The following is a 24,506-nucleotide window of genomic DNA, read 5'->3' as shown; positions in this document are numbered from 1 at the left end:
TGAAACTACCAATACCGATTGAAGTCGAATCGAATTTAGCTATAACATCTTTAGTTCCTTCTATCTGCGAAAAATACGAATAGCTTGAGAGATGTGCGGCATGAAATGAATGAAACGTACATGACGAATCAATTTATTAAAAAGCTAAGGTACCCGAAGAGGACCAAAATCAATGATACAAAATTTCCAAAGTAATAAAATAAAAATCATCCGGGAAGGGAAGTTTCTCATTCTTTGTTTTCGCTGTCAGAGTATAATAAACGTTCAGATCTAATTTCAGCATAGCCGGGGACACCATCAGTTCTCATATGCGGCAAGATACGTCAAGATCCCATCAGTTTAGCGGAGTCTTCTGGCTTCTCGCTCGGATTCTAGCAACGTGAGGATGTCTCCCTCGCGTACGGGACCCTTGACATTCCTGATAAGCTGTCTGTTCTGCTCGTTCAAGAACTCCACTTTGACCTGCGTGCATTGTCCCTGGGAGCCTGTCCTGCCCAGGACCTTCACTACTCTCGCGCGAACAATGGGCTTCTCCATGCTTCGTGGCTCCTTATCTCGCTATAATGACGCACGTAGGCTCTTGTACAACGTGATGTAACGCGATCCCGAAGCGGAGTGCTACAATGTGTCATTAAACTTGGGACACGGATCATACTCTCGAACTTAACTTTACTTCGTTGGTCAAGTACTTACAGCGAATGGATGGATGGTATTTTTTCTTGCAGGAGCAGCAGAACGAAGTCCAACTCTTATTCAATGAATCGCCTTTTATAGAGATGAATTCACGTTTTAAAGTGCTTCTAAAGCGACTTCCGATTGGTCGGAACACTATGCCAGATTCTTTTCTGGTAAATAAGGAAAGCGGAATTTGAAATTAGGATTTTTTCTTGGTAAAAAATGCAATCTCTCATCAGCTCACGATGAATTTTGGAGGTATTTACGTGACTCCAGAAGCGGTTGAGTCTTATCTATACTTAAAGAATTTCTGCAGTATCAAAAGATGCACTACGTAACGGTTGCAACACTCGCAGTACTGCACAGCGAATGTGCTACTACCAACTTGGATCGACGATGCGGATCAAATGACATCTTGATAGTGTTCTAAGAGAAAACGGAATTGCGCCAACTCAGACTATCCGGTCGACTCTACAGAGCAGCTAAATTGTGCGAGTAATTTAGACAACATTATGAATCATTGGAGGAATAATAGAACATTTTCTTCCAAAGAAACTTATGAAGACTGCTGAAGATTATTCGGAAGTACGTAAAGTTACTTAAAGTTGGCAATCTAGCAACATCAGCAAGCACGTGTCCGAAGCATGCTTAAAATACAACAGGCCTGCGTTCCCATTGGTCGCGCGTCCCACGTGACCCCGATGCACGTGATCCCGACCTTAGAGACGTTCATTCAAACTCCGAAAACTCAGCAGCATGGCAAACGCTTTTGCGTAACATCGTCATACGTCAAATCAGAGAATGAAGCAGAAAGCTTCACTCGATCGGCAGCTTTGCGCTCAATTCGAGGTTCAGATGTTCCTTAGCAGACAATTTTCGGTACAGTCAACGTCTCGAGTAAGTCTTACACGGGTAGAAAGACGCTTCGTCCATCGATACAATCGTTTATTCATTTGTGCTTTAGTACAAACGTGACGTCCTTCGCTAAACCAAGGTACGAAATACATTGGCGTCAGTTCGTCAAGAGGATCGGCGATGTTTCTCTCCTCCATGCGAAACAGCCCTTGGTAGGTTTCATTTAGGCCCAGTTCCACATCTTACTTTAAACAGATTTAAGATGAAGATTTATAAAAGAGATTTAATTCATCGACGCCCAAAAATTATAAGAAAACTACCATCATATTTAGAAGAATTTGATTAGAAGAATTTCTTCGTACAGACTACAGGTTTAGCTACCCAGATAGCCAAGTCTGCCGAAAGCAGATGATGCTAACTATCTGCTATCAACTATTGCCAGCCAAAAGACAACAAATTTGATACAGAAGTTGTTATTAACGATTAATTCGACAAATTGGTGCCAGAAATGTAACAGAGCTTGCTCACAAAATCTAAGAACAGATTGGCGGCAGAAACCGAGCAGAATCTGCAAACATGGCTTGAAGTCGGATTGTCGACAGAAACCGAACAAGATTTGCGCACGCGGAATCTAACGGCAGATTGGCAGCAGAAACCGAGCAAGATCTGCGCGCGCGGAATCTAACAGCAGATTGGCAGCAGAAACCGAACAGGATCTGCAGCTTTTGACAGTATTCAAATTTACACGGCTATGAATATGCGTTTTCGCTCCGCACCGCTATGCGGTGCACACGTCGAGTTCTTACTCGATGTTAAGATTTAGCCTAACAGTTATATAAGTTAATATACGCGCCTTGGCATGATAATATTAATTTTTCTGAAAATTTTGCACTTGCGGCACAGAGGCTCCCATAGACAACGTCCATGTAGATCACGCACGCCACAAGCAATCTGAAGTACGAAAGCAAAATTCGGACTTCAGATTAGAATAAATTAACAATAAGAGAGAGATTATGCAACGAACTGTCAGAAAGACACATCAAGCCAAATGTACTTTAATTTAACAAACAAACAAATGCGTTCTTTTAACACATGGTAATATAAAATGCCAATTTATAGTGTGTTAAAAGTAAACACATGCTTTAATATATCGTAAATATGAATGGCCAAAAGCTGTAGATTCTGTTCGGTTTCTGCTGTCAATCTGCCGTCAAATGTTAACAGATCCTGCTCGGTTTCTGCCGTCAATCTGCTGTCAGAGTCTGTTAGCAGGCTCTGCTGGCAGATCACTGTCCTAATGCGGACATAACGGATGCCAATTTGCTATCAACTTCTGCAGTAATCTGTTGTCAATCTGCTGGCAGATTGCACACATTTTGCTTACTGGGTAAACAGTTGAAAACACAGTTAATGTGGACCGCAATACAAGTTTAACCGTGGCGTTAAATGTAACGGTCGTTCAGTTAAGCTCGGTTCGATTTTGTGGAACGGGACCTTAATCTCGAGAGCAAAGGTTTTATCTCGCGACTGACTCGTACACTCGCGCGCTCAGTCTCACACACACGATACTCTCTCCTTCCTGTCATATAAAATATTTTTTACAGTACTTGAAAAAAGATTGCGGTATCTGATATATGTATGTGTGGTCTGACGTTACACGTTGTAGACAACACGTGTGGTGTACGCGTGTGTATGTGTAGATATCGGTATTTAATTCTAAAAGCGAGTTATGAATGGATTCTTCTACGCGCACACATAACACGCACCATACACGCGCCCATGTACTGCGTGTCCTCGTATTTTTCCGAGCGAGGTCGTCACTCGTTGGAATGAAAAAATCGTGCGCTTAACTCGCGAGATCTTGAGTCTTGAACACAGTGCACACGTATTCGCGATGCGATCGATTAATCGATGCGATGATTGCTCCGGTACTCGTTCCTCAAGTTGCGACTTGTACAGCGTTGCGCGTACCTGAAGTTTAACAAGCGAAATTGGCGCACAATCGAGATTAGCCGGTAATTGTATCGGAAAAATAAGTCGGCAAATCGTGTTTTATTCTCGGCCGATGAATGCGTTCGAGAATAAAATTTACAAGTAGTGTATTATTGCTGGGTGAAGGTACCGCGCGGCTTTTCGTCGGGATAAATTTTGGGAACGACGTACCGAGATTCGAATGCGTTAACAATCGTATGGTAACAATGCATCACGCGCATATAAAACTATTACTGGGGTGTCGTACGTTTATAGGTATGTACCTCCACATCCGGATATAATTTTCGTTTATAAGAATTTTTCCGAATATCGTATCTGTTTCCTTCTCTTGATTGGCCAAATACGTTCCAATACAATAATGTAACAATTTCATTCACAATTATGCTGTTGATAACGAATTGAAAGATTTGTTACAGCAAGTAAAAATTAAATTTAGTGACACAACAAGTTGTGAAAGAACGCATAAACGTATAATGCTCCAAAATAATAATTTGGAGCGCTATTTTCGCGGTCTTCTCCTCTCTGAGCGTGATGATTATATCATTGTTTAGACGAGTAATAAGTACAAGCACAAACAATGAGTAACTATAAGAGATATGTAACTCTAAAAATAGAAAAAAGTATTTTTTGTCCACTCTTTCAAAGATACATACATATATATATATATATATATATCTTTCTCTTCTTTCAGTCTATGCCTTCTTCCCTCCAATATTAGATTCATATGACGTGAAAAGCATGCGCACAAGTTCCTTAGCGAAAAAGGATACTCGATCCTGCATTTCAGTCCTACAAAAATGTATTTTACAAATAACTATATTTATAAAAATCTACAGAATGTGTTTAAATGTATAGTGACTTCTCTCTCCTCTTTTTATCTTTTCCCTTTTAATGATCTTTGGATCAAACGGAATAGAAAAAAATAGATAAAAATAGAAACCGTGGATTGGATATGACAATTAGAATAACAAGCAATTTTTTACAAGAAATTGCTTGTTATCCGCTTTAACATAATCCACATGTAAAACACATTGTTGCATTATTAATTTAACGATAGTATATCGTGTAGGTATATCATGTTGCAATAAAAACTTAATATATCAATGTTCTATTAAAAATATTTAATTTAATCTAACTTATTCTATATAAAACTAATGTTAAGATTGTTACCATGATACCTATACAAATCACGTATAATAATTTGTAAAAAATAAAATAAAGTAAATAAGTAAAGTGCAGCTAACGTAAAAATAATACCATGGTACAAATACTGTTTCCCATCACTTATACGAATAGTAAAATCGCTAATTGAAAAAATATATCTATTATCAACGCGAACACACAATAATAGAAAATATCACGAACGATTAACGTGAGTGGAATAATTGTGATGTGTAAATTATAATTTTTGCGATAGACTCTATTGCCTTGTCATTCCATTATCGCTTATTTTCTCATTGTTAAGAAACTGAAATACATGCATTATTATTTACACCTATCACTTATGCTCGTATGGCGCACAGAAAGAATACGACCAATCCCCCATAATTCTGTAATCTTTCAAAAGTAAAACATTACGCGCTTTGTATTTGACGGGAACAACTACGTGCAATGTATGAATTGCCGCTCCTTGTAGACTTTTACTTGTTCGTTGATTATGATCGCACCAATCGACATTGGCGGTATTTGTAGCGAGTCTTGGTTGTATATAAAACAAATGGAAATCCACGGTAACATCTTGAACCGCTGCCTTTTCGTCCCTTGTTGGAGAAAATGAATCCGCAGGGTTGCACATATAGGCCGCGGAAAGGAATCACATTATTGTAAAAAATTGATACCAGTTATACACGTATTCATGATCGTATAACAGACGCGCGCTATCTATCCTTTCGTTTTATACAGCTATACAATCATCTTTCCCATCGTTTAGATAGTCATTATATATATATATATAATAAGTGTAACAATGTTTAGCACTCGCACTTAGAAGCAACGCTCAGGCAGCTAGTGATTGGTCAAGTGTGAGCTTTTTACAATAAACTTCTCTTGTCCCCTCTTCTCCTTTCCGGCTTTCCCCTTACAATTACCATAGCTATTAGGTAAATCGTTGATGAAACTTTACGATATGAAGAAAAATCTGTTAATATGATTATGTAAGACGTGAATTGGATACGCGCTCTCTACCGTTTTATCATTATGCAAACGCTAGTCGCGGCGGACAAGCGTACTTTCGAGATTTTTGCGAAAATTGCTTCTGTTCGCCCGTGCAAGAACCTTATCATGACTATTATAACATACGCGATTCATTACCTTCGAGATATCCAATGTTGCGATCAAAATATGTGACGAGCTTTATGTATATATACGATGAAGATAAAAGACTTGAGGTTTTTTAATGATCCGTGTGTCCTACTTTGTCCTACCTATAGAAATTTCTATTTCGTCGCGCTTGCATCTTCAAACGCGCTCGTTGGAGGGACACGAGTCTTGAACGGGCCTAAGGCTCCTGGCGAGTTCGTAGTAATTGGCTATAAACGCGTTCGCGTAGTTTCAATTTAATAGCCGAACAACCAATGTCGCCATGTCATGTCCGGTCTATTGTGTCACTGATACGCGAGTTCGAAGATAAGCCTAACTCTGCCTGCGTTAGTTAGTTAAACGTTCTATTAAAGGCGACCTAGGATTACGATTCGCCTTTTAATCAGATTCCTTCGAGTGTTGGGCAACTCTCGACAGCTACTTCTTACTCGAACTAACAAAGTACGATAAACTGTCACCCCTTTGCCAATGGCAGAGATCATTCGGTTTGGTGCTGTAAGCCATAACCACTATTATTAAAAATAATTAAGCACCCTTCGAAGCGTTAACACTCTATAAGTTAATGGATTTAATAAAAAATATTCTACTTCATTAAAGGCGGATAATAAAATAAAGTTGCAATGACCTAATGACCTAAAATGACGCGTATCAAAGTTTGCACGATTAAACGATTTACAATGTTCCCTCATGTTCCTCATCCGATACGTTTTCTTCGGCGGTTACGATGCAATATTCGCTACCGGTGTTACCAATTCGACAGTATTATTCTTGTGAATGAGCTCGTGAATGAGCTGTTCTTCGCGTTTCTTCTTTTGGTCTTCGTCACTGATGAGAACGTGATCGATTACGTTCAGATTACGGTCTCGATTCAACCTGGCGGTCGTGGCGTCATGACATGTGATCGATTATTGTCAGTCCTGGACTATCGGAGAATTTAACGAAGGGATCGTAGCTTCAGTCGCAGCACGAAGTAAACGACCACTCTGAGAACGAGCAGGAAACCGAGTAGAGCGACGACGTCCATCCAGTAGACCGCATTCTGCATGGACATCTGTTCGAGGAACTTCGTCGGACTCCTGAAGTGGCAGTAATCCCGGGAACATTTGAGCTTCGCCCGATTGTAGCCGTACACGGTGATCATGGCACCCTCGAAGCTGTACCTCACGTAACTCACGTACGAGAGGAACTTGAGGTATTTTGGAATGGCGTTGAAGTTGATGAAGAAGCCGGAGAACAGGACTATCGGCACCGACATCACGGGCCCGATGAAAACCCCGCTCTGCAAGCGAGAATATTCCAATTAGAGGCGAAAATGAGGAGAAAGTAGGAGCTTGATCGTGATTTTTTCTCGCTCGAATGAAATTCTTTTTGTTCAGCGACACGCGCGTTTCAATGATAGACTTTACCTCCACGCTCATCGCTGCACCTATCAGCAGACCGATTGATTGTGCGACCAACGATGTCAGGATGCATATGTTTAAGTACATGAGAAAACGCTCGGTTTCCAGTGGTTGCGACGTAATGAAGTATACGATCATTACGTAGGCTATGGAGTACACTATCTGCAACATTTCAATATCGCGTGAGTCGCGATTGGCGTTAATTGGGATAAATGCGGGAGCTGTGAATTGTTACTCACTTGGAACGGCAGGTCCGCCAATGTTTTCGCGAAGTAAAAAGCTTTCACCGAGTACCAGTAATTTAAGTGCTCCCTCACGAATACAGACATTTCTACCGGAACTGCAGAACAAAGATGGCAAGAATGGAAGAACAATATGATTTCAATGCATTATGATATCATAGTGGTAAATCGATTGCAAAACCCTTACATGTTAATATGGTAGGCATCATAGCGGTGAACATGAGAAACATCACCGTAAAGAAGACGCATCCGGCGTTACTCATGACCTCTGAGGCCTCGTTGCCGATGTCGTAATAGATCGCGCCGATTAAAAAGCCGACGATGATGTGTGAAATCAATCTTACCCTGGTTAACGTCTGGTTAAAAGAGTGAAAATGACAAGATAAATATCAAATATCTCAGAGTTGAGGCACATGCAGCGATAGCAGATCTTAATAAAAGGATGTGCTATTCTTTTCTAAAAGTTGCGTCATTTAATATTACGTAATTATTTTTGAAATTTTCAATATTTGATTAAATGTAATATTCATTATTTTATGCTAATAAATTTTAAGTTGAGTTTGTTTTAGATGAAAGAAGAAAAAGAATTTATACTTCCATGTCTCGCTTACCATGTCTCGCATCTGCGACAAGAAGGTCCTTTTGAGGAGAATCCAAAACTGCATCCAACCGCTTCTCGGGAAACCGACTTTCTGCTCTATACTTTCTGCGCTATCCAATAATGACGTTGTGCAGGAGACCGGCATATTGATCATCGTCGCACCAGGTGGTGGCTTCGCCACGCCGTTCGGTATCAGAGTCGCACCCTCCGGTTTTGTCTGCTCCTGCGGCGACTCCTTGGCGATGTCGTTCGAAACCGTCTGCGCCGCGGCGATGGCCGCCTGATGGTGTTGATAATTGTTGCATTTACCATTGTTTACCGCCATCACGAGTTTGTGAACACACTCGCCGTGTTCCCCGCAAGCGACCTCCATTACTGAAACGATAAGACTTTGTTAGCGTATTTAATCCCCGTAATAAATCTTTTTACATTTCACGCTTCATATGGGATAATTTTGATGAATATTTTATGAAATATTCTCGTTTTGAGGATGGATCATGTTTATTTTATCATAATTCACCGAGTAAAGAACACTTTTGCTTAAAATTTTATGTATGAAAGGAATAATCGAAATTTGGATTATTAAAACTCAATCAAGTACTTGCCATAATCCGCTGGGTTATGGTAACTCGGACATTCGAGACCCATTGACGACAGGAAGGGCACTAGACCGCCAACGTTGCCCTGATATATACATTGGCCCTCGGCAAGCAGGTACAGATGATCAAACATCTCAAACAGTCGCGCGCTTGGTTGATGGATCGTACATATGATCGTCCTTCCTGTAAGAGATCCCAAGATGTATCCTGATATTTTTCTCGTCACGAAACAACGGAAGAACCGTAGAAAATCTGATCTTGCGATAAACATTACCTCCTCTACTCAGAGATTTGAGCAAACTGAGACATTGAAAACAGGAAGAGCTGTCCAAGCCAGAAGTAGGCTCGTCGAAGAACATGACCGGAGGATTATTGACAAGCTCCAGCGCTATCGACAGCCTCTTCCTTTGGCCTCCGCTGAGACTATGGGTTTGCGTGTTGCTGGCTTCGCGTAGACCAAGCGTTTCGATAATCTCCTCGATCTGCATTATATCGTTACGGTAAATTTTCACAGCAACTCAGACTATTTTGCTGATATATTGTATATACCGAATTGTTGGTACATAGCAACACGAGAAAAGGAGGAATACTTTTATATAAAAGAAGCTTATCATACCACGACTTTTTTGGCGCTTGCGCTGATGTCCTTCCCTAATTTCAAATTTGCTGAGACAGTCATCGCCTCGTAGACGGTTAAATGCGGTAAAAGTCGGTCGTCCTGCATAATGTAGCAAGACATCTTCCGAAATCTTCGGAGATTCCTGTCTTTTCCGTTTATCAGCACCGAACCGCTCAAGTGGGACGTCCTAAAGATATCGAAGGCGATTAAAATCCTTGCCAAAACCTTCAATATGAACTTGCAAGGGTGAGATTTGGATCGTATCCAGTTTCATCGATTAGTCGTAACGTATCGTTAATGCTAATTCTCTCTCAAAATTATTTTACTTACTTGTATCCCGCTAGAACGTTCATGAGCGTGCTTTTTCCTGCACCAGACGGCCCCATAATGGCCGTTAACTCTCCACATCTGAATTTCCCGTTTACGCATTTTAGAATAGTTTTGTACCCTATAATAAATAGAAAAACAACAAAGCAAATTAAAAATATGTTTTTTCCATAATCTAACAATAAGATTTTATCCGTAGATTTTATGCGGTTTGCAGTTGTCGCGAAAATTCGCAATATTTAAAAATTTCGATTTAAAATTATTATAATTTAGAGATATTACAACGTTTTAAATAGAATCACTACATCATATATATAAATATGTTATCAGATTGTAAAATCAATATTACGTATATCTGTATATCTACGTATATCTGAACATGGAAATGGACGAAAATAGTTTATAATAGAAACAAATGTTATAATTCTGGCACAGATAATCGCCAGAATTCTCACTATGATCTTGCCAAAATGTGACATCCACCAAACTACCACGTAAAGATTTATTCGAATTGCGCATCCCTCATATGGATAAAATTTCCTGGCTGACCTCTTTATTGCGAGTGCAGTTGTACCGGCGGACGATGCATCTGCGCCGAACAAGGAAACCTGTTCGTGCGTTTCTATCGATTTTTTCGGTCAGGTCGTTCACATACGTTGATAGACGAAAAGCTCGCCGGATAGTACCTCGCTTATGATTTGACTTTGATCTGCTACTTCCGAGCTCTTGAATTATGCGTTTTTCCCCAGGGAAACCCCATGATTGCCCCAACAAGATCCGAGACAAAAGTAGCAAAACGCGATACGAGAATTCTTTAAAATCGAAAAGCATGATGAAACCGTTAAATCTCATGCTTCTTCTTTTGCTCCGGTGAATAACGAAGAATGCGCAAATCGCGCAAGTTACAGGAATTTCTCTCGAAATTGAATAAGTGCAATTACCTGTTTTTCTCTGGAAAACTCACCTCTTTTCCTGCCTTCGGACACGCTGTAGGCCAGGTTCTTGAACTCCACGTCGACCGGCGGTCTCTTCGGGAGATGTGTCAGCGACACTACCGGCCTTTTATTGCCCTGACCAGGACTAGCGCCACTATGGTTCGGCACTTTTCTGGCCAGAACACTGCCAGTGCACACCGCAGCTGCGGCACCGTTCGATGTAGTTCCGTTGCAACTGCAGTGGAGGTTGTTCTGCGAACCACTAGAAACAGCAGAACGTTTCGTCCATTAACTTCATTATTAATCCAGTTTCGATAAATGAACATCTGCGCTTACTTGATAAGATAGACTTTACGAATTATATATAGCTGTGTGTCTGTGCTCAGTATTTTTCTGATAATTGCTTCTGATGATTCAATTTAATGACTGAATTGTTCTTTATTAAAGTAAATAATATTTATGAAGTAAATAACATTAAATATTGAATTACTAAATTTGAAATATGTTTCCATCCTTTTGTGGTTTCAAAGTGTTGACATCAAAAGACTTCGGAAACGTGACAATCGAATCGTTCTTTATGTTAAGTAAATAAAGAACGATAAATCCGTAAAAATCACTAAAGTAACCTTGACATAAGAATCCGTTGAATTATTATGCAATATATTTCCGCATAGTGTGACATTTTGAAATGGGACAATTTGCATTGCTTAGTTGACCGTGTTTGGAAAGAGCAACTTGTCCATGTTAACGTTAAATAATTACATACGACCCTTGTCGCGTTCTGAATACGGACGTACGTACTACGTGCGGCGTGTGCGTAAGCGGCAAGGTTGCGAATACATATCGGCCTATTCAAAATTAATGAGGTTTTGGGCGATTTTGTATCCCGCAGAATCGTAATTAATCCAATAAAATGGGTGCAACATACGCAATGCCAGAAGAAGTAACGATTGCATATTAAACTTCCATTCCCTTCGATGCAATTTGCATTTATTTTGCGATACCGATCCTATTAATTAGTTCACGGCATTGAGTAACGACATTGGTGTCTCGCGGACATTTAGATATCAGATCTAGATGCAAAATTGCATGGAATGATGAATATGTAGATCATGATTACTTCCAGATTCGAGGAAATGGTATTACGTGAATGAGTGCATTGCTATCTTTTTCTTCAACAAAGTAATTTATGTACACATATCTGTGAAATATGTCCAACACGTATAAAATCTTGATGGGATGTAGATTAATTAATTCGAAATTTTTAATTTTATCCATCTCTAATAGCTATTTTAGATTAAAATATTTGTTGAAGTCAGGAAGTTGTGATCAAACAGTGACACAAAGTCATAGAAAATAAATAGAGATTATCTTAAAAATTAAGTGTATTATTCCTTGTATAAATAAAGTTGGAATTTTATAAGAAAAAGACATCAAATTAATATAATCAGAAGAATATGATACGCGTATGATGCGTGCTCAGATAAGGAATTAATGTTAGTACAGCACATTGAAATATTTCTTTTGTCACATCTCTCGCATCATGTACCCTCATAGTCGTTATATCACGTAGCTGATCGCGATTTTGCGTGTACACCGTTTTCCGTCGTAAAGATAGACTTTCTGCAATTCCTCTGGACTACGGTTATACACAGCTGCGCAAACTTATTATTTTCTAATAATAAAACAAAACGCCCACAAAAATGCGTGCAGTGGAGTTAAGTCGTTTCCACTGCGCTTTGCGCAATGACGCTCGTGGTCGAATGGAGCTCGTTGCTATCTCGGTAGGATTATACGCTTCTACGTGATTTCACGATCGTAATTTGACTTTTTGTAAGAACTACATATCGCGCGCTCGTCGGAGTAATTTCTCCGGATTCTTATTACCGTCAGACCCGTGATCACTTTTATTATGCAGCCGCCTATTACTGTAAGCCACCGCGCTCATTCGAAAATCTTTAAAAGAGAGCAATAAAAGAGATGAGTGCAGTTCGAATTAGTGGTAAGCAAATTTCGAGAAAACTGTAGCAAGAACGTTAATAAAGTGATCGCAAAAATCATTGAACGAGTTGCGCTCGACGATGAAAGTAAGTGACCCACTTGTTCGCTGATTGGATAATCCGAAACATAATTTTTCGTAAGAATCTGATGATCAAACAAAATCTGTAGAAATTTTTATTAAGGTGTTGCTATCTCGGTGATATAATATATTCTGGAAATTTTTGCACGGGATCATCAATGCATTAAAAATCATCGTAATCAACTTTTTCTGTCTAATCAAGCAATGAATAATTCAGCTGGATAGATAATGTGATGAAAATGCTAATGCTAATCTTTGGTATTTTCGTGCACGATAATATCGGATAATAGAAATATTGCGTGCAGACTTTAAATCGATTCTATACGCTTCTCTGTATTCGTCTTAGTATGTAATCTTATAACTTCTTGCCTTCTGCAGAAACTTTGTCCCCATAAGTCTTCTTCGCTATCGACTTTTTCATATATGACATCAAGGTATAATCAGTACTAATAAAAATTTAAAATACTCAGTTGAGTACCAATTACTTTCTTTTGCCGAGCACGAGCGGATAAATTACCTAATGTGCTGAAATACTATCGCATTCGGCTATTTAGGTGAGAATATTTTATCATATACTATATTCGATATGTAGATTACATTTATAAAATAATAATAACGTAAAAATAATTATGAAGAAATTTTTTCTCTGCACATTTATATTACTTTTGACTTTTGAGATATTACTCCGAGATTTCTGCAATATTATTCTGAGCAATATTAAAGTATTGTACGCAATGAATATCTGATTCTTTTATTCATTTCCTTTCATCCGACAGATTCGAAAGAATTAGGTACAATCACAAAGGAGACGCGTCTTTGTTAGTTATGGACACATCCTTAGCTGCACTTGGCGATGAATCACGGGGAGTCACGGCGGAAGTTGAAACGGCCACGTCTCGATGCTTCTCTTTAGATTTCAATTAAAATTATGATAAAACTTAAATTGCATATTTGCCTGTATGAATCCGCGCGTACTCCCGATATTTCCAAGTTCACCATAATCGAAGGGAAACATAATCGAAGGGAGTCAAAAACCTTGACCCTGATGGTTCTATAATATATGGATCCTGAGACAATTAGTATCGATTGTCATTCAAAGCAATATTGTCTTTCAATATTGAATACCGTCTATGGATTTTCGATTCATTTAAAGTCAATCCAATAAGTCTAGATAAAGAATCGTGTGTTCGTTATTAATGATAATTATTTCTTTCGTTTATTCTCCAGACGATAATAAAATTAGATAATAATTATTTCGTCGAGTTCTAAATTATTTTTTGCGAAGATGCGTCATATACGAAGATGAAATACGTTTATGCTAGGAATAACAAATTTTCTTGCATAACATACAATTTAAGAAAATATTATTTATTGGTATTGTATGACGTTACGATGTTCTGTAACAAAGCTTTATGCTTTAATGCGTAAATCGAATGCTGCCTTTAGATTGAGTTATCTGAAAATGTTAAGGATAAAAATTTTAAGAACTTGAAAAGGATTCCGCAATGATCGAAGCTTTTGTACAACCTTGAAAGCCCTTTTAGACTCTAGTATTTAAAGGAAAGGTTCGCGTGTTCAAGAGTGGTTCGAGAATCCCCTCATTCACAATTTTCATGACGCACGACCAAGTTTTGGCTTACGTCTGAATGAATCTACGGTAGCTAGATCTCAAGATTAGAATGCGGACGTCAGTTTAAGACGGCAAATTAAACTGAAGCTTAAACTGATAGAATCACATCATCAAAGTTGTTACAGATATAGTATTTATTTGATCATAAAACAATTAAGTAACGTAAGACTTAAGCGCTCGTCTATAACAAATATTTTGTGTGTATTCAAATCTAAATATTCGATAATAAACCCATTTTTTTTAAACATTTATCAAACCTGTGACAAGTTTAATATCGTTGATCAATATTTGTGACCATTAAATTAAATGTTGCATTACAATTACTTGGATTACTTGTCGGCTAATATTAATAAATTGTAGAATTATTTACATACATGTCCAAATTAATACTACAGATCGTAGGTAGCTGAGTCAATATGAATTTATATATTATTAGCAAATTGCATTTCGCTACGGGATTATGAAGTAATACCGTAATGCAAATCGATGTCATAAGCGCGTGTCGTAGAATGCTAATTAGCAGATTGCAACAGATTCTGGTGATTTGTAACCAGAGAACCAAGAATGAAGATTGAAGAATAAAGGAAGAGAGAATAAATTTTCTCTTAAGATCTGAATCGATCAAGGTTACCTGGCGGCAGAATAAAGAGGAGACCGGAGAACGTATCGGTTTTCTTTTCATTTACTGTATTAAAGGATGACTCGTGGTTATTAATTAGTGATGCTATAGACAATTTTTTATTTATTTTAAAGATTTGTGCGATTTGCATTGTATTTTTTTTTACATTTGCCTTAAATTTGCCTTTTCTCCATAACTCATCGATTCATAATTCAGATAGTATAAGTAATGCATCAAGATAAGATTGCCTGGCTTTAATTTAATCTTCTTTACCGAAAGAATGTTCAGGTTGGCTACTCATACTTCACTTTTCTTGTTTACTGTATTTCATATGCATTGCTTAGTTGCTACGGTAACTATTACTCACACCTATTATTCACAATAAAAACGCAAATTTCTTTTTTAATTCGTTATAAGTAGTGGGTCTTCCACGCGCACGAGTGTGGCGAAACGCAAATCTCAAATCGCGTAAAGAACAGGAAATCGTAAAATTATTCTTACCCATGGACCGCATTGTTGAGATTTTCCAAATGTAAAGAAGGAGGGGGTGATCGGATCGTCACTTGATGACTCCCACTCGGAATAAACTGCACCTGTTCATCGCCGCTGTACCTGGGTGCTCCGCCACCGCTCAGGGTGAGAGTCTTCAGATCAGCCATCATCCAATAGTGCTGAAATGCACAATGACACATCAAAATAATATTCCTTTAAAATGGAGAATAAATTCTTATTAAATTTAAGCGAGCAGAAGGTTGTTTTAGGAAAACAAAGTCTTGTTATATAACTATTTAAGTGGATGGTAAATATGTGACGTTGTGTGCGCAAGGTAAAGCCTAGAACTTGGCTAATCGAATGAGCTCGTATCGATCGCGGATCGCCCGTTCTCATGTCACAAATGCAACAACTGAACTGCACCACGTGTAAATCCACGTGACAACTCAATAAAATTCTGCTGCCTTAAATAAAAGAATTTATTGTAATGCAAATTGAAACAAATTTGAGACTGCAATTAGAATCATCCGATTGTTCGAATTGCGATGATTTTGTCTCGCGAATGATGCATACTAAGGTGAAGAAAACCGGATGCGAACTGTTCCAACGAAACAATCTGTTTCCTTCGATTGCCACCTCTGTGAAGTTGGCCCCCTTCTTCAAAATTTGAAAAAAATAAGCACAGTTCTGATTGCCCCCCGAAGAGTTCTAGAGTTCTCAGTCCTTTTTAGAAAGAGTTCTGCCATTTAAAGTAACGAAAACACCATTTGAAACACCGGGGGGGCTAACTTCACGAAACTGAAAATTCAAACGGCTATAACTTTTTTGTTTTTAATTTTAGCGCTTTGAACCTTAAGAATAATTTGTAGAACTCTTTGGGGGGCCATCAGAACTCTCAATAGAACTCCGGATTTCCCAAAAAAATTTCGGACCCAGAACTTTTTTGTTTTCGATTTCAGAGCATTGGTTCTTAGGGATAATCGGTAGAACTCTTTGGGGGGCCATCAGGACTCTCAACAGACCTCCGGATTTCCAAAAAATTTCGGACCCAGAATTTTCAGTGCCAGAACTTTTTTGTTTTCGATTTCAGAGCATTGGTTCTTAAGGATAATCGGTAGAACTCTTCGGAGGACTACCAGAATTCTCAACAGAACTGCGGAATTATTTAAAAACTTTTCGACCTGCGGGACTTAGAAAGAAGGACTTGCCAGTTCTTGTGGCCCCCCGAAGAGTTCTAACGATTATTCTTAATACTCGATGCGCTCAAGTCGAAAACAAAAAAGTTCTAGCACTTTGAATTTTTTCTGGGTCCGAAAGTTTTGTTTTGGAAATCCGGAGTTCTGTTGAGAGTTCGGATGGCCCCCCAAAGAGTTCTACCGATTATCCCTAAGAACCAATGCTCTGAAATCGAAAACAAAAAAGTTCTGGCACTTTGAAAGTTCTGGGTCCGAAATTTTTTTGGGAAATCCGGAGTTCTATTGAGAGTCCTGATGGCCCCCCAAAGAGTCCTACCGATTATCCCTAAGAACCAATGCTCTGAAATCGAAAACAAAAAAGTTCTGGCACTTTGAAAGTTCTGGGTCCGAAATTTTTTTGGGAAATCCGGAGTTCTATTGAGAGTTCTGATGGCCCCCCAAAGAGTTCTACAAATTATTCTTAAGGTTCAAAGCGCTAAAATTAAAAACAAAAAAGTTATAGCCGTTTGAATTTTCAGTTTCGTGAAGTTAGCCCCCCCGGTGTTTCAAATGGTGTTTTCGTTACTTTAAATGGCAGAACTCTTTCTAAAAAGGACTGAGAACTCTAGAGAACTCTTCGGGGGGCAATCAGAACTGTGCTTATTTTTTTCAAATTTTGAAGAAGGGGGGCCAACTTCACAGAGGTTCGATTGCCTACCGCTGCCGTAAAAACTCAAAACAATAATTTAAAATGTTATTCAAAAACGATTATCAATATTTTGACAGCGTCGGGCGTTGTGCTGCTTAACGTATGTGGCTAGTAAGTATCAATATTAATATCTACTAATAATACCTAATGTCGTAATGGATATTTACGATGCGATTCCGGTTGGAGAGAATACAACATCATTTGGTGCTATCACTTTTCGCATACATATTTGCAAGCATAATATGAATCTTCTAAAACTCGTTTTTGCGTTTAGGTTTTATTTCAAGAGATACACACACACACACACATAGGCAGGGTTGGTTGAAGCCTGGACGAATGCTACTGCGCAGAACATCGTGGTAATTGTATCAAGGTAGTAAACCCGCACGCTGGAGTTTTGATCTATTTTAAACTCCCTTCAGTACACCACCAAATTGACAACGATATGTATACGTAAAACAGAAGTAGATCGAAAGCCGAAAGTTATTATTGAAATAATTATGTTGATAAATTATTAACACGTGTCTTAAAGGAAGAGGCTGTGCACTTTCAGATTCTATCCAATATCAGAAGACATATATTATCAAGCAGCATCTCTATGCAAATTTAAGCTACATTGAACCTCCTTACCTTCCCTGCAATGTACAATACTTGGAATTCCATTAAGACATCCTGTGCACTTAAAGTAATGGTTCTGAACTGTTGGGGCGTTTTGCGGTTTAAGGATCCTGCCATACCACCATCAGGAGCGATATTTCCCGCCCCGTCTATTTCTTTTATTATTATGTAATGAAAACCATACACTACGCCATACACACATATACATACTCGCGCGAGCGTACGATTGAAATTTAGAATGTATTTTTATGTTGGTGCAAAAATAATTGCGGTCCTTGCTATTAAGTTGAGTAGCAATTATGTTATGCCATCTACATTAAACATGTAAAATATATTTTTCTTTGAGTGTATCTACGCGATCTCAGTATGTGTATGCATTGAAAAGTTCTTCAAGTGAACAAAAATGGAAGATATCAATAATTCAAGATTTGATAGCATAAAAATAACCTCCAGGAAGCTTGCATTCATCGATTGAACGCTATTAGATACTATCTATAAGTACGTATGTAATTAGACGAACAGTTTTTTTTATATGTATTGCGAAAAAAATTTTTCCTGGAGTTCGCGAATATTGAATATTGAATGCGTTGATATCTGCAAGATATGATGTCTTTCTCAATTTTTATATTTCGACATATTTTTTAGAATGTCAACAGATGTCTAAATAATTATATCGAGTTTTAGATGCATGTCGTTCCGTATAATTAGTCGGGACGAGATACTATATGCGACGCATTAATTGTTGTTAATTACTCTATACAAACACACGCGCGTTTGATTCCGTTAAAATAATATACACGTTTAATGTTCCCACGCATACCGCATACAAACGGTAATAAAGCACACATACGACATCAAAATAATACTTAATATTCATTGTCACTGCAGAATTAGTAGTAAACAGATAAAATAACTTATCATATTGTCGCGCGACTCGCATTTCTATTTGCAACTGCTTTTCAACGGAAATGCCGGTGACTCGTTCAGTAAGTTTGATACGCAAATTTATGCAGTAATATGTAATCGAACGAGCTTATCCGGTGCAGATGCACCGAACGGGCATAAATCGCGAGCGTTTTATAATTATTGTTTTTTTTCGCAGTTGAAAAGAATAGCGCTCAATGGAAAAAAATGCCGATTCCTCGAACCAGTAACGTTCATAAATACCATGTATGTCACAGTGGACATCAGCATTAATGCAATCGACGCGCTCGCCCCAATTGGAAAGTGAAAACGATCATAACACGCAATACAAATCCGCGGAATGAAAAACTGACGCACGGAAAAACGCAATTATCACTTGCGTCATTACAATTTATTTTGCAAACGTGCGATATCTCGGTATGTGATTTGTTCTTTCTTTTTCTTTTAAGAAAACTGAAAAACCCACAATGTTTATAATTTTTCACATTATTGTTTCACATATGTTGCTCGTAACGTTCTTGTTCCTTCGAAGATAACTTGCAATAGCAAACAATCTTGTTCCTCTTGACAAGAATGGATTAGTTATCATCGTATGCAGATTGGTGAGTCAACACTCATCCATTAAGAAGCAAAAAAAAAGATAAAATAGAAAGGAGAATAGAGAAAGATGCAAGAGAAGACCGCAAAACGGAAACGAGCATTCAAAAAAATCCGAAAAAGAAGAAAGTATGAAAGATATAATGATAAAACGATCGTTTTATCTACAAAGTTCGAAGACAGAACAAGAGGCAGAAGGAAAGACGGACGGTTTTCGATTCGAGAGTATCGAGGATCCTGAAACGGGTTAATTCAACAGCGTGATATGCCACAATTCGGGGCACGTATCTCTTGTGTACACGGGATCGTGCCGAAGGGGTTGGTTTCCGCCGGGGGAAACGCGGCGGAATCGCGTCGAAATCGAAGGGATCAATTTCGCAGCCGTTCGTCATCCAAGAACCACCCACGACGCGCATCCTGCTCTTGTAGGGGTGCACGTGCCGCGAGTTATGCCGGGTCGCGTGTTTATGATAAATGGCGCATGCAATTGCACATTGCATACGATGCAACGGGCATATTTGCTCATGCTGACACCACTGTCGTCACTACCACTGTCGTAATCGCTGCGCCAGCAACCTTTGACTAGGCGCCACGACGGAAACGAGGATGGTTTCAGTTCATTCGAAACGCGGACGTCCTTAGGACCTCGATTGGTCGGCCGAATCTTCCTTGTTTGAATTAAACGTCCCGATTCTCAACCCCGGAGGCGATAGATGTTTGATCGCGTTTCGAGCTCTTGTTAATTAAATGGTCCTCAGCGGAATCAATTGACGGGTCCGATAAGGGTACGAACGACGCCGAAGTATTCGCACATGACGAAGGAATCCTTGGCTCTAGGTGCAGCTGAGATAGAGAACAGATGGAGTCCTAATGAGCGCTCACCCGCATCGGACTCATATAATCCTATATAACTCCGCTTATCAATGGCTGTGATAAATGCGGCGAATTGGCATTCCAATCGATAAAACATGCTAATCGATAAAATTTCAATTCGGACATGATGATAAAAAATCGACATTACAATCGACAAAATTTTAATTCAGACTGATGATAAAAAATATAATTATCAACTTCCTACATAAGACAACGATGAGCTCGTATCAACTCATGATTTTTCATCCATGTAATATCGTTTGTGTTAATTAAACGATAATTGACGACATATATATTGCATACATGCGCGAAGAGGTTTGGCCTTAATTAACTGAAATTCGTAATATAACTTGAGGAATTTTTAAATCCGTGCGTGGTCGTCAACTTCGTGCTACGAAATACAATACTTAATTGAATGAAATTTTATTATTAATAGCCGAAAATACACGTTGTTAGAAAATAGAACGTCGTCGAGCATCACTTGATGAACGATCATCTTCCGAGTAAAAATAGCCATCATTCTATTGATATACGCAAATCCCCCTCGTTGAGTATAATGTCGCGTATACATGCGACACGTGCTCAATGTGACGCTTTTATTATATGATTTGCGCGTCTGATCGTTGCTGGGACGCCTAATAAGCAACGATCTCGATTTTATTTTCAGAGATGTTTGAAGGTGCGATTGTGTGACAAGATAATCAAATGGGGGGAAAGGATCTCTTTTCATCCACATACCGCAATATCCGCTTCATTTTAACAAATCACCGCATAAACGCTCTCTGAAGCCGCATTATGAAACGCTATTGAATAAAATATAACGGAGCGATTACACCGAAATAACGTACCATAACGTGTCTCTGTCAAAGTTTCTTTCGTCGCAAAATAACGACCGTGTAATAAAAAACATCCAGCCGAATTGGCGAGGTAATTGCGTTATCGAATTGTAAAAAAGAACGATAGCTCGCGACCAGTCACCGTGTCGGCTGTCCTGACAATAACTCACACAAGTTGCAGTTATGATACATCTTCCTTCATTCACCAAATTGTCAATGAATAATCTATACAACGCGAGATTGAAAAACCAATCACGGTACTGTCGAATGTTTCGGAACGGGGGATGACATCTACGGACTTGGGGGTGCGATATGTCGATGACCGCGTGAAGTACGCACTGCAATGTGATCTGCATTTCTTCATGTGATTTGCATTTGCATCATTACGTATACACGTGAGGCTTAATCTCGATGTTCACGATAAAGCCATAATCTTGTATCGCGTAGATTTAATTATCGATAGACCCAAGTCTATCAATACCTCCTGCATTCGCGAACAAGTCGTCTCGCTTATCTCTCCCATAATTAATTATCGAATAACGAGGGGTGATGCGTTCGTAAGGCCTGTAACGCCCATAGGGCACGACCGCGAGGGCGGTCCAACAATGTCAACGTCGTTACATCCATCCCCCCCGCATTACGCACCCCGACACTGGTAGAAACTCACCCTCGGACAAAAGTGGGCTCAGCTACCGTCGCGACGTCCGAATTCATACCACGGCGGTGACCCTTCGCATCTTCTCCGGGTCTTCTCGACGTCACCGCGCGCCGTCACCCGCGGCCGCTGCGGAATGTAGGTCCCAGGTCTCGCCAACGATGCGATCGCGAGGCCGCACTAGTCCTCTATCACTGAACCAGGGACACGCCACAGTGTCGCGATTCCACCCCCCGTATCGACTTCTTCCTTCGCCTGGTTACTGACGCACCACCGCGTAACACTGCATTCGTCCTAGAGTCATTTAATGCTCCGTCCGTCGGGGCGATCGATCAGTGGAGACGCGTGCACGCACTAGGTGAACCCTGGACCGAGCGATCAGACCAGACGCACCGAACGGGACCACGGCGTATACTGCGAGTGGCGAGGGAGAGAGCGCCGATCTCGCACCACCGACGACCGCGATCAGCTGTCGAGCTATGCACCTCCACTCGGTCCCACCGACGACGAAATGAGCCGAGCTCGAGAGTAGCGGGCTCCAGGAGCGGCCACGTAACCGCGATTAGTACCCTGCTTGGTCACTTGTTCTTTATTGTATTCTTTATTTTTACGCGCCATCGCGTCGGATACGTGCCCAACAAAAAGATTTATTCGTTCCCACAATATGAGTATTGTGTTATATTATTTTTATCAAAAAATTGATTCGGCACGTTTGTAAAACAAGGTGTGTTTATTTCCTAGACAAAGACATATGGAAGATATGGAATGTATCGATTATGCGAATCGATTTTTATCTCTCAATGTAATATCGATCATATATTATTAACTGTTATGTATGATCATTGATCATTATATGTATTTTAGTTATGTGTTATCGAAAAGCAGATTTCTGTTTCTTCTTTATGCTTGTTGTTTCTGTTTCTCTGATTTTGCAATTATAAGTTATCTCGTCCTCGGCAATTGCGTCTTGCCCATCGCTACCACGTGTTAAAGTCAAGGCTAGTCCTTGTCCTAGTTGCTGTTAACACATTCCAGGTAAATATTGGATTTTAAACGGTAGAAGTGCATCAATTTAGTTATGTATGACGTCAAATATGTATCCATTAATTGACTTCTATATGTTTTAGAAACGTTATAAAAGTTTTAAAAGAGTTATTTGCAGCAATTCAGGAATTACTCTTTGTTGCGCGAATATTCACGGACTCGATACAAGTTTAACGTATATCGAACACTAGTTTCGACACATTAATCGCGATACAACTGTGTACACGTCATGGCTTTTTTGTTTCTACGAAATTCCGTTACCAAGAAAGAAAAACGTGACTGAAAAATCCCTGTAGCGCACTTCCTGGTAGCCGCAATGATTCAGGATAATGACACAGACGGACTTACATATACGCGCGAGTTATCATTTTCTGTTGCTTGTTCACGTAATTGCCGCTTGCATGTAAGAGACCAAGTGATTCTCGTATCATCGGCTTATTATTTAAAACGTAAATAAATTACATAACTAAGAAATTCATTATACGCACTCAGAATGTCATTCAGATTCAAATATGATGGAAGAACAACCTGCGATTTTTTAAAAGTTTTCCAATTCAAGGCGTTGATAAAAAAATAAAAAGGATGAAAGAGAAGTAAGAATATGGATTGATCGTTCGATGATAGAACGCGTCGTGAAGAACTCGCTTCTCGCGGCTCTTCGAAGGTGTTGCACCGGGTGTATTCCTCTCACTGTACATCACTGATTTTCGCGCATGTACAACAAAGCTCGGCCGCGCCGTACGGACGGAATTCCCGTACACGTTCGCGCGAATATCGACCTTACGAAAGACCGCGAGTACTCTAGGAGAGCGTGACGAAGAGCGCAGGCGAACCGAGCGGAACGGTGATAGGAAATAGGAGAGAGAAGTATAGTCACCCTCGCACGAGCGAGAAGGAAAGGAACGAACGAAGGAGAAAGGAGACTGAGCCACCACATGCCGCGGGTCGATACTCTAGCACTGAACTCGCTGGTGGTACCCGGTGGGTGCACTTGTACCGGCGCGGGTGCACTCGCACCGAGGATGGAGGTAAAGGCTGTTCGCCCGGCATCACGAGCGACGAGGAAGTTCAGCATGAAGAGAGGAAAAGACGGAGATACGGGAAAGGAAGAGAGAACGAGAACGAGTAGGCATCCATTCGACGGACACTTGCACTCATGAATGAGGATCGAAGTTTGGGTTCAACTGACGTGTTGCCCTGCCGCGTAGGTCGTGGTCCATTGTGCTGTTTGTCACACATTTGTATTAAAATACGTAATATAACATTAATTAATTAATTAAAATTCCTTTGTTGTATGCCAATCTGATAAGTATCAGAGTTGGGCATAGTTGGCGATGGTCGCTGGATAATGATCCTAATGAGAGAAATGAAGTTTTTCCCGTGCCCTCTTTTGTCATATGGATTCCCGGATTCAGGGCGCGTTCTCTTTTGTAGTTCAAAAATCACAGCTTCGATTATAAAAGAAGAAATGTTGAAAAAGAATTTTGTTATGGGTAAACTTATTCCGCCTCTCGAAAGGATTCGACAGATGAAAGGAAGGCTTTTTACGATGGTTTCTTCAGCTCCGGTGCAGTGAAAAATATCAAAAATAATAGTTAGGAGCTAAGTTGGATGTTCGGTTCGAAGAGAGCTGCTGATGGTATTTCCAGGAACGAAGAAGTGAATTACGCTGGCGAGAGAAATTGCGCGG

At 39.6% G+C, this 24,506-nt stretch overlaps 2 protein-coding genes across 4 annotated transcripts; both read right to left on the bottom strand.

The window, feature by feature from the left end:
* Positions 1 to 117: 117 nt before the first annotated feature.
* On the bottom strand, positions 118 to 1,082 carry LOC105281388 (40S ribosomal protein S28). Of its 3 annotated transcripts, none has more exons than XM_011342599.2 (2): positions 694 to 1,082; positions 118 to 558 (listed from the first exon to the last, which is right to left on the bottom strand). In XM_011342599.2, exon 2 carries the CDS (start codon positions 535 to 537, stop codon positions 340 to 342), a length of 198 nt encoding a protein of 65 aa, XP_011340901.1. In that variant the 5' UTR covers positions 538 to 558; positions 694 to 1,082; the 3' UTR covers positions 118 to 339. The 3 variants fall into 3 exon arrangements, with proteins under 3 accessions (XP_011340901.1, XP_011340900.1, XP_011340899.1); XM_011342598.3 differs by having other exon boundaries at positions 118 to 636; positions 694 to 1,073; XM_011342597.3 differs by having other exon boundaries at positions 118 to 618; positions 694 to 1,069.
* Positions 1,083 to 4,215: 3,133 nt separating this feature from the next.
* On the bottom strand, positions 4,216 to 22,290 carry LOC105281387 (ATP-binding cassette sub-family G member 4). The gene is made up of 12 exons (XM_011342596.3): positions 21,785 to 22,290; positions 15,395 to 15,564; positions 10,594 to 10,826; positions 9,633 to 9,750; positions 9,300 to 9,489; positions 8,958 to 9,165; positions 8,690 to 8,866; positions 8,095 to 8,459; positions 7,671 to 7,839; positions 7,481 to 7,581; positions 7,248 to 7,403; positions 4,216 to 7,120 (listed from the first exon to the last, which is right to left on the bottom strand). Exons 2-12 carry the CDS (start codon positions 15,553 to 15,555, stop codon positions 6,776 to 6,778), a joined length of 2,223 nt encoding a protein of 740 aa, XP_011340898.1. The 5' UTR covers positions 15,556 to 15,564; positions 21,785 to 22,290; the 3' UTR covers positions 4,216 to 6,775.
* Between the last annotated feature and the right edge of the window lie 2,216 nt (positions 22,291 to 24,506).

The sequence above is a fragment of the Ooceraea biroi genome, chromosome 3 (genome assembly GCF_003672135.1).
Source record: "Ooceraea biroi isolate clonal line C1 chromosome 3, Obir_v5.4, whole genome shotgun sequence".
Taxonomy (NCBI): Eukaryota; Metazoa; Arthropoda; class Insecta; order Hymenoptera; family Formicidae; genus Ooceraea; species Ooceraea biroi.
Note: the sequence above shows the minus strand (reverse complement) of the source record. Positions and strands in the feature narration are given on the sequence as shown.

Coding starts and splice junctions, on each gene's coding strand:
- LOC105281388 (XM_011342599.2), bottom strand. CDS start 537: ATGGAGAAGCCCATTGTTCGCGCGAGAGTAGTGAAGGTCCTGGGCAGG.
- LOC105281387 (XM_011342596.3), bottom strand. CDS start 15,555: ATGATGGCTGATCTGAAGACTCTCACCCTGAGCGGTGGCGGAGCACCC. Junction 10,827..15,394: donor CTCAACAATGCGGTCCATGG/GTAAGAATAATT, acceptor TGCTGTTTCTAG/TGGTTCGCAGAACAACCTCC. Junction 8,460..8,689: donor CCATAACCCAGCGGATTATG/GCAAGTACTTGA, acceptor TTATCGTTTCAG/TAATGGAGGTCGCTTGCGGG.